General features: G+C 34.3%; 2 protein-coding genes and 1 pseudogene across 3 annotated transcripts; 2 read left to right on the forward strand and 1 right to left on the reverse strand.

Annotated features, from left to right (window-relative positions):
* Positions 3,600 to 8,288, reverse strand: LOC18599155. 2 transcript variants are annotated; one of them, XM_018120558.1, is made up of 6 exons: positions 8,038 to 8,288; positions 7,890 to 7,940; positions 6,864 to 6,915; positions 6,731 to 6,789; positions 6,535 to 6,580; positions 3,600 to 3,939 (listed from the first exon to the last, which is right to left on the reverse strand). In XM_018120558.1, the coding sequence occupies exons 1-6, from the start codon at positions 8,161 to 8,163 to the stop codon at positions 3,806 to 3,808; spliced, it is 468 nt and encodes a 155-aa protein (XP_017976047.1). In that variant the 5' UTR covers positions 8,164 to 8,288; the 3' UTR covers positions 3,600 to 3,805. The 2 variants fall into 2 exon arrangements, with proteins under 2 accessions (XP_017976047.1, XP_017976048.1); XM_018120559.1 differs by lacking the exon at positions 6,731 to 6,789 and having other exon boundaries at positions 8,038 to 8,285.
* LOC18599156 (dirigent protein 22) lies at positions 8,746 to 9,508 on the forward strand. The gene has a single exon (XM_007028999.2). It carries the CDS (start codon positions 8,806 to 8,808, stop codon positions 9,388 to 9,390), a length of 585 nt encoding a protein of 194 aa, XP_007029061.1. The 5' UTR covers positions 8,746 to 8,805; the 3' UTR covers positions 9,391 to 9,508.
* LOC108662121 lies at positions 11,690 to 17,477 on the forward strand (annotated as a pseudogene).

Genomic DNA, 18,010 nt, shown 5'->3' on the forward strand with positions numbered 1-18,010 from the left:
AGATCTAAGCCTAAATGCTTGATCAGCTGACCTAATTAAATAACTCAAGCACACTAAGTTAGAGCCCGTTTGGCACACCAGGCCGGGTGGTACAATGGGGCCTTCCCACCCCCTTAATTTTGGGGGGCAACCAGTGCTTCAGTCTTAATCTAGTAGTAGGTAGGTATGTAAAAAATTCCAAGTATTTGGTGGAGAAATACAAGAACATTAACTGGTGTTTCAGAAAAAACTAATGAATTCTAAATGCACCTTTTTTGGGAAGGCATGCATCGGCCCCTGTGTTTTGAGGTAAAGAGCAACCCTGATGAGGTACATCCGGCTTCACTGTGTGGTAGCAAGCATCAAAAGGGCAATAATAAGAATAAGGCATTAATGGTGCCATTAGGACAAAACATTGATGAAAGGATGCTTGGAAAGACATGCATATAAATACATTGCAACTCACTCACAAGCAGTAATTGAATACTGTAAGCACTACTACCGTGTATTTTTTTTTTTTTTTTTTTTCACATCTAGCTCAGTAACTTGGCTAGGGCTTCTCACCTACCAACACGGAAATGCAGGAAAGGCCATTTTACCCTAGATAATCCACTCATCCAACATGCAAGAAAGGGCCAAATTGGACCACTCAACATGGGGTGGTGCCTTAGATTTTTGTTATTATTATTATTATTATTTATTTATTTATTTTCGTCCTGAGAAATGAGAAATCAAAGGGCACCCCCTTAAAAAACAGAGTGAACAGTGTTACATCAACCCCAACTATCTAGGGTCCCACAAGTAAATGCTGAAGAGGGGGCATGTGATGAGGAAGGATGATAAAAAGAGGCATACAATAAAGACGGTTGAGGAGTACACACATTATCATTAGGACCACTTTTCTCCCTTGCTCTATTTTTATACCAGAGAGAGCGAGACCAGTGGAATTTAAGAAACATCGGCCCACACCCCTATAAAGTTTGGAAACGAGGTTGACAGTTTATACAGTAGCCCACCTTATGCTATCCTGCGCTAGTAGGTGCAAACTGCAAAACCTCACACAATATTAACACACAGAAGAGAGCCTTTCATAGTCTCCATTGGGTGGAAGTGGGAGAAATGAAGCTTGGCTAAGCATTTTGCAATAAATGCCACCAAATTTGTAGGCCATGTGGGAGGATCCATTGGCTCTGTTCGGCTACCTCTGTACCTGTAAGGGTGCCTTTGAAGATAGATAAGTTTTCAATATCCAAGTCACATCTTCACACATTTAATAGTATCTGATAATACGATAACAAACATGTTTTCTGATATCTTATTGCTTTCAGCAATACCTATATAGTTGGATAATTTTCAAGCTATTCATTGGTTTTTTTAACATAAATGAGGACACTTCCGTGCCTTATTTCTTAAGATACTCACCCTTTTCACAAGGAATGAGATTTTCAGTCAAAAGGGATGATGTGAGCCTTCATATATGACATTACCTGCAAAAACGAACTCACCAAAGAGATACAAGATGCGCACAAAAATCATTAGCATTCCTTCAAAATCTCCTAACGTAAACACACTTTTAATTTCCCTTTACTTCCTACTTTTTTGTTCTTTTTTTTTTTTTTGCTTACCTTTGCTTTACTTCTCCTCAACACTGTTTCTAAATATATAAATCCGCATATGGTATGATACCATAAATTGATTAGGAACTATGTTTTTCTGTAACTGTTAAACTGTTAAGTTTGACCCAATAAAGGTAGCATCTAATTCATATATTGCACAAGTTTCAGTCAATTAGCCTGGAATGCAACATAAAGGGCAATACATAACCAAGTATTGTAATCAAACATCATAATGAATTAACAGAAACCCAGACCTATCTGACATTGCAAGGGCCTCCAACTATCATTAATGAACTTGTTCCAAGGCAAATACCTAACATTAAGTAATCATAATAAAAGCTCAAACCAGCTATAACTATTGCTGATTGTAATAATATCTGAACCAATTAAACATGCACTTGCTTCTACAACAGAAAAAGCCCCACACATATTATTGTAACAATAGGAAATAAGCAGCAAAGAGCTGTGTAAACAGGTTGAATCTGCCTCATCTGAATTTTGACACTTTCCCCTCTTAATTTTATTAAATAGGAAGTGCTTTTAGCCCAGCCTCGTCAAATTTACTGAACTTGGGAAAATAAAGTACACCACTTGCCTTTCCTAGGGCAATGACTAGAACTGCATACTCAATATTTTTTTTGCTCAGCACTTCATACTCATGTATGTGTATGCCTAGCAAGATGGGGCCTACAGATCCCTACTTGATTCGCCTCTGCATAAATATTGTCTGTCTAATACCAATGTATTATTTATCTAAAATATTTTCAGCCTCCAGGAACCCCTTTATCTAAAATATAAATAAATCTAAATCTAACACAAGAACAAGACCTAGTAAATTGCCATCACTCTACTCAAAAAGGTTTAAATGCAGGAACGCTACAACAAAACTAAGTCCAGACAACTCATTGAATCTGGTCTGATCCACTGCCAAAACCTGTTGCTAGGCAGCAAGGCACAAATAAATTTTTTTTCCCGTTTCTGCATCATTTTTTGTTTTACACCTGATAGAAGTAACTGTAAGTTTTCTGTAAGGACTAGATGCATTTATAAGATGACTACTATGCAAATCAAGTATATCTTACACATTTATTTACTATGCGCCCCTGATAATTCCTATGCTTATCTAAGCATCTTCTGTGCAACCCTGATAAACTTATACTATGCAGCCCAGATAATACAAGCTTTCTTCATGCATCAACTCTGCATTTAAATGTGGCAGTTGCTCTTTGTACCAATGGACAAGGCAACTGGCATCAACACAGACTTCTTCACAGTATGGTTCCCATAGTTCTCAAATTTAATAAATAATGGCACTCTATTCCAAGGCATCCACGTCATAGTAAAAAAATCAACTATATGCTTATAATTTCAACAGAAATTTGTAAGCTTTCGGATTTAGAAAACTTGAGATACAACAATGTTAACATTTTTAGTATCATATCTATATTTTTATGCAGAAAAATCACGACACAAACTCAAAAAATTTTCCTACAATATGATGAAAGTCTTCAACATGGTTAGCAAATTCTAGTGATACAGCCAGCGACAACTGATCCTGACATTGCATTATCAACACAACCCTGAAATTTCCCACCATGAAGGCAACAGAATTGAGTTGTTTATATCAATGACCAATCTAGCCAAACATGAGCTTAAAAATACCCCCCATTAGCCAAGTTTTATGAATTTGCAAAATTACAGCTAATATCAGTATGAGACTCACCCATATCTGATAAACTATGTTTGTTTTTCAGAACAGATTTTCTCAAATCTATCTTAAAACAAATGCCGTCATTGTAGGAATAACATACCACACAAAATGGAAGTGATAGCATCTAGTGAGTTCTTCAATAAGATATCAAGAAAGACTTCTAGATTTTGCTTTGGTCAATGATATGAATACACCAGGTTAATTCCTCAAGATAAGATGTCAGTATGATGTAATTAGGATGTCACCCCTCATCAGTAACCTTGCAAAAAAAATACCCGACAATGCAACCAATATATACCAATAAGAAGATAGTAACACTGTTATATATTAACTTTAAAAGTATACAAAAATGTCACACTTATGGGAAATAGAAGAAAAGAAATTAAAATAAAAACAAAAAAGTAAAATTTTATCCAAAAGTTCTATGCACATAGGTATTATATTGCTCAGAAAACAGATGAAAGTAGATGCTTTATAAGTGCACCAGCAAGAAGTCATCTTAGCCTTGTTGGCTCCGAGTAGTGTAGGTCTTCTCAACATGTCGAGTGAGGAGTGAAATTCCATAATGTGAGGCACTTGAGGCAGCATAATAGGAAGTCACAGTGAGTTGAGCAAACTTTGGAAGTGCATAACCTACAAATTCACATATCAACAGCAAATTACACTCTATATAGGTCACACAAACACAGTGGAAAATCATCAAAAATACATCTAGTTCTCATGATTGGCACTGATCCAGAGTAGTCATTGCTAGTGAAATGCACTTTTAAACCCAGTCTTATGCATAACCTGCCTAGATCATCAAATTGAGTCACTGCAAAAGAAATGTTAAGTCCCTTAACCACAAGACATGAAGCTTGGGCCAAGGAGCCTAGTCCTCTCAGATTTCAAGAGAAAAGAAATAAATATGTAGGTTGGCTCTTTCAGGCAAGAATAAATGAGTTGTCGAAAATCTTAAAGGTAAAAATAGGACAAGGCTAGAAAGGTTCCAGGAAACTGCAAGACACCAGTCACTAAATACTTCAACTGACAACAGAAGCCCACTGCTTCTTCAGCTTTTTAACTAAATGATTAATCCAATGACACAGTGAATTCATAGACAAATATTAACAAACTTACCAAAAATTGCATGTTCTACTTAAGGGCATGCTTGCAAGGGAAGTGTGCTGGTTAAGAGGGGGAGTGCATAGCAGAGCAATGCGTAAAAGAGAAAATGTGATTTACATACTACCAGTCTACTTGAATGATCACCAATTATATAAATTATATGAGAAAGGAATAGAAAGAGCCACATATGAATCTAAACTTTGCCAACTGCACAGGAGTCTGGATATATATTCTATCAATTGACAAATCCTATTTTTCTTGAAAGCCCTGATGGTACTTTTTCTAAATGTCCTTTTGAGTCAGTCTCATAATAATTGGAGTAAACAAGTTATTACTCCATAAACCTAGAAGTGGAAGGGACTGTCCTTTGCCAAATGAAGGGGAAGGGGACTTGCCAGCGCACTGTAGCCTTTAAGATGTACTCTTATAAGTCAACATCACAATTCAAAGCAAAAATTTATTCAGACAGGCAACAAATTCAGTGACAGAAGTAGGCTATGAAGTTATTAGATGCTAATATTTCACAATAAAGTTTTCAAGATGTCAGTACAAAACGGTAGCCTAGATGCCAATGGCCCTATGCAGTAGCATTTTATGAGCACAAGGCACCATATCTGACACATGTATCATGTACTACATTGTTGTTTCCAAAAGTCTGAGACTACTAAAATTTGCTAGAAAAATCAGTCAAATATTAAGCCAAAAATTAATAAGTTCCATAACCTCATATGCTGTTTCCTAAGCAGCATGCACCACGTTAAGGGGAAAAAAAGCAGCTCTTCACCACAAGAAATTTATAGCTAACACATAGCAGCTCTCATCATGAAACAACCCAAATAATGAAGATTGCTAAATCTACCTTACATAGAGAGAGGAAGTCAAAGGACCATAGGTCATTAAAGTACACTGATGATAAATAGAAATTGTTTAGTGACCCTGAAAAATATTGTCATATAACTTCCTTTCTGAACTTTTTACCCTACTTATCATGCCATACAATGTCCAAATTTAAAACTTACCTCCACCTATGGAAAATTTAAAAAATCTAGCTTCATGGTGCAACTGATCGGCATTCAACCTTGAATGGTAACCCAGCCCAGAATCAAGTTAACCACGCAGAAAACATTCAACCAGTAGCTTTAACAAAGGCAAAAACCCACCAAACTTTGTTTGGGGTGGAGCATTATGATTCTCCATTTATGATGAGAATGTTTTAATACTGAACCCTCACTCCATGTGATTCCATCCCTCAAAAGCTTTAATTTCCTCCATTTAGTTATATCATTCATTTTTTCAACCAAAAACCAGTTAATAACTTCAATTCAATAAAAAGATCCCACCATAAGAGACTAAAAAGTTTATTGCAATACACCATTCCTCACCTACTTGCCATTGGTATTCCACTTGATCCCTGATGTGTAGGACAACCAAACACAAGCACCACCTCCACCTCAAAAGTGGAGATAGTTTTTTTAAACAGATATTTACAAATATTTTCTCACTACTAAAAAGATGCAGAGGGAATTGAACTTGCATCTTTTGAGACCCAAAAAAGACTCAAGTTTGACAAGCTGGGAGAATTCTTGTAAAAAATATTTCTAAATATGGTTACTGGAAATGAAAAAATTTTCATCCTCACTATCAAATAAGCTCTTTGAATCAGTTAAATATCTTTGGTTTTTCCTTCTGTTGTTGTCCTTTCCTACTTTGGCAGAAGGCAAAAACATGAGCATGCAACAGATGGAACTCCATAGTGCAATGTCTTTCCTAAATGAGCATGCACAGTAAAACTCTCACATTACCTACAGCAGATAGTGCAATGCAAATTGAACAAACTATATAATCTTACATGTGCAAAAGATTCAACAATAGGAACCAACATTCATTAAATTAGAGGACTCCATAAAGAATAAGAGGTCCTCCTTTAGAAACCTCGCTATCACTTTTAATTAAAGGCTGCAGCAGATAGCTGCAAATGATCAAGGTCAAATAAATGTTGGGATACACTAAAAACCAAGTTCAAGTCAAAAAAGAAAGAAGTTTGTACAATTTAGATCAAGCTTTGTTATCCAATATCATCTTATAACTACTTTACATCTAGAGTGAAAGGGCATCTTATACCTCCAAATGCTGCACTGACACCTGAAAACATTAGCAGCAGAGGAATCTGTCAACAAAGAAGAGAATAGTGTTCAATTAAGTTTATGATATACAAATAACAGCACTCTACCAGCTGTGTAAAAGGGGAAAATGTGTTTGAGAATTGTCGCAGATTGAACAGATTGGAAATGAAATTTAGAATATAGAAGAGGCATACCCCAGTTACAAAAGGGAGCCACTTTGGTCCCTTAATGCGATTTTGAAGGAAAGGGATACCTGAAAATAGAAACTCATAAGAGATGTGCATGCAAAAGCTGATATCTTATGAAGACAAAGGAGTCCAATAATACCTGTATTGAAACCATGTACAGCACTAAGCATTCCCCCAATACCAGAGCCAGCCTATATGCAAACAAATACAGATAAGTAAAATTAGCTAAGAAGTAAATGCAATCGACCAAAAAATTAAATAAAATTAGTTTTAGGAAAAGGTAAACAAACCATATGCACACACAACTTGATAATCTACAATCTTTTTGCAAATTAACTAAACAAACAGTCCACGATAAAATGATTTTCTTTTTATGATTATGGTCCACACTATGATGATCTAGAGACTAGAGGCAAGAAGCAGCTTGAATAGACTAGAACGAAAATAACCATATTTTTGCCCACCTCTAAAAATATAGATCTTCGAAAAAGAGACATTGCTACAAATTTCCAATTGATATACGTACTTTGTTATTATGAATAGACTTAAAGGGTTCCACCATAACAAGACCAAAATTATTGATAATGATATCTAGAAGATAGCACTAGAATAATTTGAATACAGAAACATAAATTTTATTTTCAAACCTCAAAAGACATGTCCCAACAAGCATAAGTTCCAACTACTTGCCCCTTTTTTTTTTCTTTTGATGCATGTAAAAGCCCAATGTGCTTGAGCTACACAATGGAAGGTAGCCCTCTCACCTCCCATAAACCCCAAACCCACCCACTTCAAGATTGGAACCTGAAACCTCATATATTTAACACTTAAGTTAAATCATTGAAGTTTCCCCTTATCCTCTGTTTTCATAAATTCTGGCTATATTCCTATAAGATATAAAATTTAAAGCATACTAAAAATTTCTAACTAGACTTAGCTTGGCAATAATAGTTCTCGAATCCCAGCTAAAAATTTTACAACTTCCACCAAAGACAAAGAACTAACAACCTTCTAAAGACCCAGAAAGACCAATTACACTGTCAAGCAGACCTAGGCTACAATTAGAACATTGGGTTTTTTTTTTTTTTTTTCCTTTTCAAGTTAAACAGAAAAACAAATACCAAAGAAATGAGGATGATAAAAAGAGTGCGGGAAGGAAACTGACCACGGCAGTTGCGTCATGTAAAACCGAAGTAATGGTCCATTCGGCTTTGTCCTAAAAAAAGGGTAAACAGAAATCAAATTCAAAGCTTTGAGTTATCAAACAAAGAGAAAAAAAAAACAAGAGAAAAAGAGTGAGATGAAGGGTTTACAGAATCAGGGTTTAAGAGAGAGAGACAACGAGGGCAACGAGCGGAACCTAAGCCAGGGTTGATGGTTGGATCATGGTAGAGATTCCCATGTCTTAGTTTTTCCTCGTATACCTCTCTTGTCCCCATGCTTTAAAACTCCTAAATCCTCTCTTTTTAGAATCTGGCTTCTGTCCTGTCTTCTGCTCAGAAACACAGAAGAGATGCCTGGGATCCTTGTCTTGTGTTGTGGCGTGAGTTTAATGTTCTGCCAGGAAACTAAAGCCACTTGGATTGTATGCTATAATTGGATCTCCTTGGCCCAATTTCTTGATCATATGATCGGCCCAGGTCAACATAAATGATTATTAGGAAATGGGCTGCATGGGTAGACCCAATCAACAGAACCCTAGGCCAGGCAAGTTAGAACGGTCATCTGCATCAGCCGTTTACTTGTATATATCAATAATGGTAGAAAATGGAGTCCACTCAATTTTGCTTAGTGACATGATTGGGTGTGAAGAAAAGCTTCAAGCTTAACTTGCTCCATTACTTTTCACATAATTCTCTATATATTATTGTACAACTTTCAAAGTTAGGCACAACTAAACCATTTTGTCCAAGTCAATATCGACATTATTATATGGTTTATTTTAGTATACCTAGATATTGGACAGCCCAACCAAACTAATCTCCTTGGAATTTTAAGTATAATTTGCTAGTATAAAATTTGCAAAGTTAGGGGCTTAGAACCAACTTAGATTTGTCTTTGGTAATTCTACACCCTCAATAATGGCGAAGCTCCTCCTACAACACTCCTTCACCATCTCCTTCCTCCTCATAATTCTCTCATTCTTCTCAACCTTCGCCACCATTGAATCCAAGCATTTCTCTAGAAGCCTATCCCCATCATCGTTAGGGCTCAAGCGAGAGAAACTTAGCCATCTCCACTTCTACTTCCATGACATAGTCGCTGCCAAAAACCCTACCGCCATGCGTGTGGCCCAAGCAAACACGACCAGCGCCTCCTCACCATTTGGTGCGGTGGTGATGATCGATGACCCTTTGACGGTCGACCCCGATATCAACTCCAAACCCGTTGGGAAAGCACAAGGGATTTATGCATTAGCATCGCAAAGTGATGCTAGCTTGTTGATGGCGTATAACTTTGCTTTCATGGAAGGGAAGTATAATGGGAGCAATCTCAGCCTACTGGGGCGCAACACGGTGTTTTCACCGGTGAGGGAAATGCCGATCGTTGGTGGGAGCGGCGTTTTCAGGTTGGCTCGTGGATATGCTGAAGCAAGGACGCATACGTTTGATCTCAAGACTGGAAATACGGTTGTGGAATATAATGTCTACGTTTTCCATTATTAAAGGATGAGTTTGTTTCCTCTTTACTTTGTGTTTTTTTATTTCTTCATCTGCTCTAAGTTTTGCTTTTTTTTGGATAATGTTAATGCATGTTAATAAAAGTTACAATCGTTTGTGGCTAGCTAAAATATAATTACTTTCCTTTACCTGAAAGCCAAAACCTAAGTAATTTATTACTTTATTTAGCTTATATTGGGTTTGGACTCAACCCAAACCTTCTTCCATGTATCACTATTAGACTGTAGCTTTTGTATCGCTGCTCAGCCCAATACAGTACGTTATGTGCCCCAATCCAGACAGTATACCCCCAATCTAAACATAACAACATGAATGAATTCAGAACAAATTTTAAAAGATTACAAATTAAAGGAACTAAAATTTTAATTAATGAATGAAAATGAAATGTTACAATTCAAAATGAAATATTTCATTAATTTTGACAAGAATCCAAGTGAACTAAGTTTATTTTAATTTGATTTTAAAAAATATTTAAATCTGTATAATGATTCAATTTCAAGTGATCAATGCACAAATGCACCTTAAACTCGTCTGTAAAGCTGGTCATTCCAAGCATACTTTTAAATCAAACCAACTTAATAGTTCTCTTATATTAACATAAATATAAATATAAACAAAAAATCTTTCGTAATGATTGAAAAACATAAATAAAAAAAAAAAATTTCTTTTACATTTGCTTGGAAGTTCAACCTTGATTTTTATTTTTCTCTTTATTATTAGAATTTTTCTTAAAAAACTATTATGCCTCTAAGACATAACAAAATTAAAAGGCATAGTACTAAAAAATGTCTCTAAACTATTTAAGAAAATTCAAATAAACCATTATTTTTTTATTGCATTAATTCAAATCTTTATACTTTTAATTTACGTCAAATAAAATACTTATAATTAATGGTTAACTAATTGTCATTAGTCATAATACCACTTGTTATTTCATACTCATATGGCATTGACGTCGCATTGATGTAAACAAATATCATATGACCATATCTAAGTCACTTATTAGTTATAAATTCTTATTTGGTTCAAAAGAAAAGTATGAGACTTGATTGAAAATAATAAAAGTATAAATATTTATTCAAATTTTCCTAAATAATTTATATGTATTTTTAAATATTATAGGATCCTTTTTGTATAAGGGCCTTCATATATTTATTTTGTAATTCCTTTGTGAGTGCCTTCTTGTGCTCTGTGTTGATAGTCATTTTATAGGGAAGGACTCCTGAGAACTAATGGTTAAGGTTATGTTTACGTCTTTGATTTAAGTTCACTTTTTGGGACTAGAAAGAGTTGAGGTTTTTGTTGCTTTCCATTGGAGTTTTTTGTGGCTTTTGTATAGAAAGGGATCTACCCCTATGATTTTCTTACTCAAAGTTTATTTGGCCTAACTTTTTTTAGCTTGAAAGCTATTGAAATTCTTATGAAAAATAATAAATTTTAAATTGAGTTAAAGCTATTTGGTAACCTATTTAGCAAAATAAATTATACACATTCTAATTTTGGTTAAAATTACCAAATATTTATGACATCTTCAATCATCCAATAAATCAAAACGGAATACGTTTGCTTCGAGTTTATATACGATTTCAGATGTTAAATCAAAGAAATCCATACAAAAATAGAATAGCTCTCAAACTTTGTATAGTAATAATAGTATTAGATTTTTGTTGATCGAGCAAGCAATTGGATTATTATGCTTCAATTTCTTAAGAAAGAAGAGAAAAGAGTAATAATGTATTTACTATTAAAATCCTTTTTGGTGAAGAAAAGATAAAACCTTTAAATAGTACCTGAGTCCATATTTGAATTTTAGGTCTTCTTTTCTCTTAATCTTTGTAAGAATAAAAAAATCTCATATTTTACTATTATGTTGCTGAGTATTATTTTGTTTTTTTTTCTTTTTTTTATAGTAATTTCTATAGGAAAAAGTAAAGGAGAGGGAAATCGCGATCTGCATTAGAAAAAGGTGATTTGCAGAGAGAGGGGGAGGAAAGAGAGATCGATTGAGAAATATGGGTATTTTCTAAAAAGTTGACATGATTTTGAAAGAAGATAAAATAAAGTTCTTCTCCGGAGCTTTTCTTTGAACTCTTTTTTTTTTTAAAATTTTATTCTTTAAACAAAACTTTTTTTAAGAGAAACTTATTTTTAAGAGAATCTTAAAATCTTGTTTAACTTGATTTTTGTTCTTAAGAAGTAGATAAATTGAAAAAAGTCCGACCAAACAAGCACTCAATATATATCTACATCTTTTAAAAAAAATATTATGTCCTAATAACAAATAGTAAAAAATATAAAGATATGTTCTTATCTTTGGAAATAAAATATTTATTCACCCATTATAACAATCCAACCATGGCCGCAAGTTCAAATTCCAAAGGGCTCTGCTTCCAAGGGCTCCAATCCAATCACAACCATTATGCTCACAAAGCAAAGCTCCATCTTCTTCCTTGTTCTCTTTGCCATCATCTCCTTCTCAACCATTGCTATCGTTCATCAATCTGATGAGTTTTTCTCAAGATATATATCCCCACTATCAATAGGTTGCAAACGACAGAAACTATCCCAGCTTTACTTCTATTTCCATGACACAGTGTTTGACAAAAATGCTATTGTTATCCGTATTGCCGAAGCACCCTCAACCAACAGTTCCTCATCGTTCTTCAGAGCCATGGAGATGTAGAAAATATTCAAGATCTAAGCAAAAAATTAAATTGTTTGATCAAAAAATAAAGAATTACATAAAGGGCTATTTATAATAGCTAACTAAACTTAAACCTACTTGGTGTGCAAGTAAAATAATTATAATAGCTAACTAAACCTAAACTTACTTAATGTGCAAGTAAAGAAAATAATAAATAAGGAAGTATTCTAATCCTAGATTTCCTTGGAGTACAAGCAAAATAAATAGAAAATAAGAAAATATTCTCCCTAAAATATTTCTAAAAATTAATAATTACATCTCATGTTGACACTACCCCTCAAGTTAGAGCATAGATATCAATCATGCCCAACTTGTCAATTATACCATGGAACACTTTCCCTGAAACAACTTTCGTGAGAATATTAGCTGACTGACCTTCAGATTGGACAAATGAGAATTGTATAATTTTTTTGATCGAGGTTCTCCTTGATGAAATGTCAGTCAATTTCAACATGCTTGGTGCGATCATATTGTACAAGATTTTGTGCAATTTCAATAGCTGCCTTATTATCACAATAAAGATTCATAGGTTCTGTATATTCAATTCCCAACTCCTTGGGAATACTCATAATCCACAATAATTCATAAACACCGTGAGCCATACCTCGAAATTCAGCTTCTGTACTTAATCTTGCCACAACCTTTTGCTTCTTGCTTTTCCAAGTGACAAGATTACCTTCCATGAAAGTAAAATAACCAGATGTGGATCTTCTGGTTTTTTGATCATCTACCTAGTCAGAGTCAGTAAATCCTTCAATGTTAGAGACACAATTTTTTGAGAACAACAAACATTTACTTGGAGCACTTTTCAAGTATCTTAAGATTTGATATATTGCATTCATATGTTCTTCACTTAGTGCATGCATAAACTGACTTACGTCACTTATAGCATAAGCTATATCTGGTCTTGTGTGTGACAAATAATTAATCTTCCAACCAACCACTGATAACGACCCTTATCTATTAGAACTTGATCTGAAAAAATTTCAAGCTTATGATTCATCTCTATGGGCGTGTCTACTGGTTTGCAAACAAATATTCTGATTTTGGTTAAGAGATCTAGTACGTATTTCGTTGTGAAAGAAAAATCCCATGTTTCGATCTTGTAACCTCAATCCCTAAGAAATATTTAAGTTGCCTCAAATCCTTCATTTCAAATTTACTAGCCAAATATTCCTGTAATGCTTTCATTTCGTATGAGTCATCTCCCGTCAAGACCATATCATCGACATACATGATTAAAGCAGTTACCTTCCCCTCTTTGTGTTTAATAAATAAAGTATGGTCTGAGTTACTTTACTTATAACCAAATGCTTTCATTATAGAAGAAAACCTTTTAAACCAAGCTTTAAGTGACTGTTTCAGTCCATATAGTGACTTCTTCAGTTTACAAACTTTCCTTCTACACAAAGAGTTGTGTTTATCTTGGTGGTAACTCCATGTAGACTTTTTTCTCTAGGTTTCCATTAAGAAAAGCATTTTTAACATCAAATTGTTGTAAAGGTCAATCTCAATTTATTGCTATAGATATAAGAATGCGAATTGTATTGCTCTTGGCTACTAGTGCAAAAATCTTTTGATAATCCACCCCATACCTCTACGTATACCCCTTTGCAACTAACCTTGCTTTATATCTATCAATGCTGCCATCTACTTTGAGTTTCACCATAAATACCCATATACATCCAATCATCTTTTTTCCTTCGGGTAAGGGAACTAGTTCCCAAGTAGCATTCTTTTATAAAGGCTCCATTTTTTCGTTCATCGCCTTGATCCGTTTTGGATATTTTAATGCATCTTACAAACTACTAGGAATAGATACAATGGATGATTGATTAGTAGTGAGTGCATACAATTCAAACAATCTATGGGAGGACACATAATTGTTAATTGGGTATTTAACCTTGGCTTTAGGATCATGTTTATATTTTTTCTTTGGGATTCCCTTATTTGATCTTTGTGAATATTTAGGAACTATTTTTTCTATAGGAACATGTGTTTCATGGGACTCATTTGATATGGGATTTGAGATTTCATAGGATTCATCAAATATGGGATTTGAGATTACCTCATCAGATATAGGATTTGGGATTACTTGAGGGAGAACATTCTTGGTTGATTCTTCAGTTAATGGTGTAAGCATAGGTATAGGCAATTTTGAGGACTCTATAATGGAAGCACTTGATTCACTTGCAGGAAGAACTAACTAACTCTTAATTTCAGGAATACTATCACAACATTGTTGAGCACTTTTCGCAAAACGTTCAGTCACTTCCTCTAACTCCATGAACTCCTCTCCTCTATCAACTTGTTGTAACACATTCTCTTCACTAGAGTTATCCCTTTGAAGAAAAGGTCCAAAGACTCCCCATAAATAATAAGGCTCTAATTCATGAAAAAAAACATTCAAGATTACATGTAATTTACGGGTTTAAGGGTCATAACACCTATACCCTTTCTGAAAATCAGAATAGCCAACAAAACATATCGTTTTGCACATGGATCAAGTTTATTTCGTAAGTTTTTAGGAATGTGAACATATGCAGTGCAACTAAAAACTCATGGTTCAAGATTATGGAGATGGGGAACTGAAAGTAAAGATCGCATTTTTTGTTGGGGGGTTTGAAAGTTTATTACTCAAGAAGATATTCGGTTAATAACGTAGGTAGTGAATTTTACAACTTTTCCCTAATAAAATTGAGGCATGTTCATGCCAAAGAGAGAGGCACGAACCACTTCCAATATCTGTTTATTCTTCCTCTCTGCCAATCCATTTTGCTATTGATTATAGGTACAAGAAGTTTGATGACGAATCCCATGATGGCTTAAAAAATTGTTAAGAGATCCATCATACTCAGTACCATTGTTTGTTTGTAAAGCATAAATTTGCTTTTGGTACTAAGTGCCCACCATAGTATAAAAGTTCTAAAATGTTGTGCATACGTCACTTTTATTTTGAAATAGAGATACCCAAGTCATTCTAGTGCATTCGTCAATAAATGTAATAAAGTAACAAGCTTTAGAGATGGAAAGACTTTTTGCAGCACCCCAAACATCAGAGTGAATAACCACAAAAGGTCTGAACTTTTATTCAAACTTGGTGGATAAGAAATACGATGGCTTTTAGCTAGTTTGCAAATATCACAATGAAAATCCAAATCATTCAAACTTGAAAATAAATGTGGTTGTAACTTTCTAAGATAACTGAAAGAAATATGTCCTAGTCATCGGTGCTATAACCATATAGTTGCTCAAGCCTTGTCTTTACTACTAGTTAGATTCGCTTTGCTGAATTTTGGTCTGCCACTTTCTGTTAACTCTAAATAGTAGAGTTTGCCTCACCTAACACCATAACCAAGAACCTTCAAAGTCAAAATGTCCTAAAAAATGTAAAATGAGGGCTAAAAGGTTACAATACAATAAAAAACAGAGGTAATTTGGCTAACATACAAAAGATTACATTCAAGGGATGAAACAACAAGAATTGTATCCAATGTAAGAGTATTGGATAATATGACAGATCTCTTTTCAATAACAAGACATGTACTACCATTAGCTGTAGAAATAACAAATTGAGAAGAAAAGAGGATTGATTGTAACTGACTAAAATCCTTAGTCATATGGTTAGATGCACTTATATTAATAATCCAAGTATTATTCTTAGAAGGTGTAAAGAATACCGATGCCTTACCACCCATACCTGAGTAGGCAATGTTTGTCGTAGGCTTTGATTGTTTTTCTTCCATGGATGTCATCATGGCTTTCCCTGCAATCTTTTTTCTAGGTTTTTTTTTGTGAAGTTTCACCACTTAGGATAGCCAATGATTTCATAACATAGTTGTTTCAAATGATTTGTTTCACCACAATGAGTGCATACCAGAATATCAAATTTTTTTGGTTGATTGATTGCCTCAATTTTTCAAGGAGCTAGATGAAAGTCCTTGTCGAGTTTGGTTGGCTAGCATAGCTGTGCTCTCAAGATTTAGACGAAAGCCTTCCATTATCTGTCTTTGTTGATATTCTCTCCTAACATATGCATACATGATTTCCAAATCAAGTTTTGGATCTTTTTGTAAGATTTCTCCATAGATCTGATCAAATTCAAAATCAAGTCCACTTAGAAAAATATGGACTCGAAGCCTAGCCACCGCGGAATGCAATTTGACTACATCTTCAACTGTTTTTTCCTGTAACATAATCTTGTGATCAATTTTCTAAAAAATAGCTACAAGTTCATTATAGCATATTGATAATGGTTGACCATTTGGTTTGGTAGAGAGATCTTTAGTTCAATTAAAAAATACAAGTCTCATCCGTTTCATCATAGAAGGTTTTTTATACAACTTCCTATATCTCCATGGCTGTGGGAAGATGAATAAATCGTTGCATTAGTAATGGACTCATTGAATCAATAAGCTAGCTTTTCACTTTGTGGTCTTCAGTGATCCATGTTCCAAGATTCGGATCTCCGAGGTGCAGGTTTTTTTGCTTTTTCGGTGAGATATCTAGCTTTGTTGTGAACGTCAATACGCATCTCCATGAGTAATTTGTTTTATCTAGTGTAATATCGGTAAGAAACACAGAATTGTCTTAGTGGACAATAATTGGTGGTGTTAGGTTGCCGGGTATGGTTAGAACCATGGAATTGCTTGGTTCAGTTAAAACACTGGAATTGGTTTCTATTATGTAGTTTCAGATGAATAGAAGAAAGAAAAAAAAAGTGATGGTGAGTTTTTAGTACGAGATTCACTTTAAAGAGTTCCTTTCGGATCAGAACTGCTTTGATACCATATAGAAAATATTCAAGATCTAAACAAAGAATTAAATTGCTTGATCAAAAAATAAAGAATTACATAAGGGGCTATTTATAATAGCTAACTAAACCTAAACCTACCTAGTGTGCAAGTAAAAAAAATAGTAAATAAGGAAGTATTTTAACCTTAGATTTCTTTGGAGTACAAGCAAAGTAAAAAGAAAATAGAGAAATATTCTCCTTAAAATATTTTAAAAAATTAATAATTACAACTCATATTGATAAGAGATTATGGACGACCCTTTGATGATCAAGCCCGATGTCAACTCCAAAATGGTGGGAAAAGCTCAAGGAATATATGCATTTGCATCACAAACTAACTTTAGCTTGTTAATGGTGCTCAACTTCACTTTTGCCTAAGGAAAATATAGGGGTAGCACTTTTAGTGTTTTGGGGCGTAACAAGGTTGTTTCCACCATGAGGGAAATGTCGATTGTGGGTGGGAGCAGGGTTTGTAGGTTGGCTCACGGATATGTTGAAGCAAGGACTCATACGTTTGATCTCAAGACTTGTAATGTTGTTGTGGAATGTAATGTCTATGTTTTCCATTATTGAAGTATGAGTTTGTTTGCCTTTCACTTCGATTTTTTCTTTCGCCTTTTTTTACAGCTCCAAGTTTTGCATTTTCAAGATAATATTTAAGCATTAATAAAAGTTACAATCGTTTGTAGCTAGCTAAAGTACAATTACGTTCATTTTTCGATTAGCTAGAATTTATGATAAGAATTAAGATGTCAAGTTGTGGGCTAAGTCACTCCAAAGATTTTCATATTCAAGGCAAGTTTTATTATAAAGCCACCAAAACCCTTATACACGTTTGTTATGGGGAATAGTTAAATCATTCAATGTTATTCCTTTCACTTTTTTATTCTTTTGTTTGGTTGCATTTTACTATTGGAAATAACGATTCCAGAGAAAAGCTATTCCTCAAAAAAGGACTTAACCATTCCCATTTCTCCCCATTATTAGCCATTCCATGGTTGATAGAACAGAACAAAAACATCATTGGATAAAAACGTCGTTATTTAATAAAAATAATTACAACCCTAGCACTATATAAGGTCTTTTTCTTTTCATTTTCCTCTTTT

Source organism: Theobroma cacao, chromosome 5 (assembly GCF_000208745.1).
Source record: "Theobroma cacao cultivar B97-61/B2 chromosome 5, Criollo_cocoa_genome_V2, whole genome shotgun sequence".
In the NCBI taxonomy this organism is placed as follows: Eukaryota; Viridiplantae; Streptophyta; class Magnoliopsida; order Malvales; family Malvaceae; genus Theobroma; species Theobroma cacao.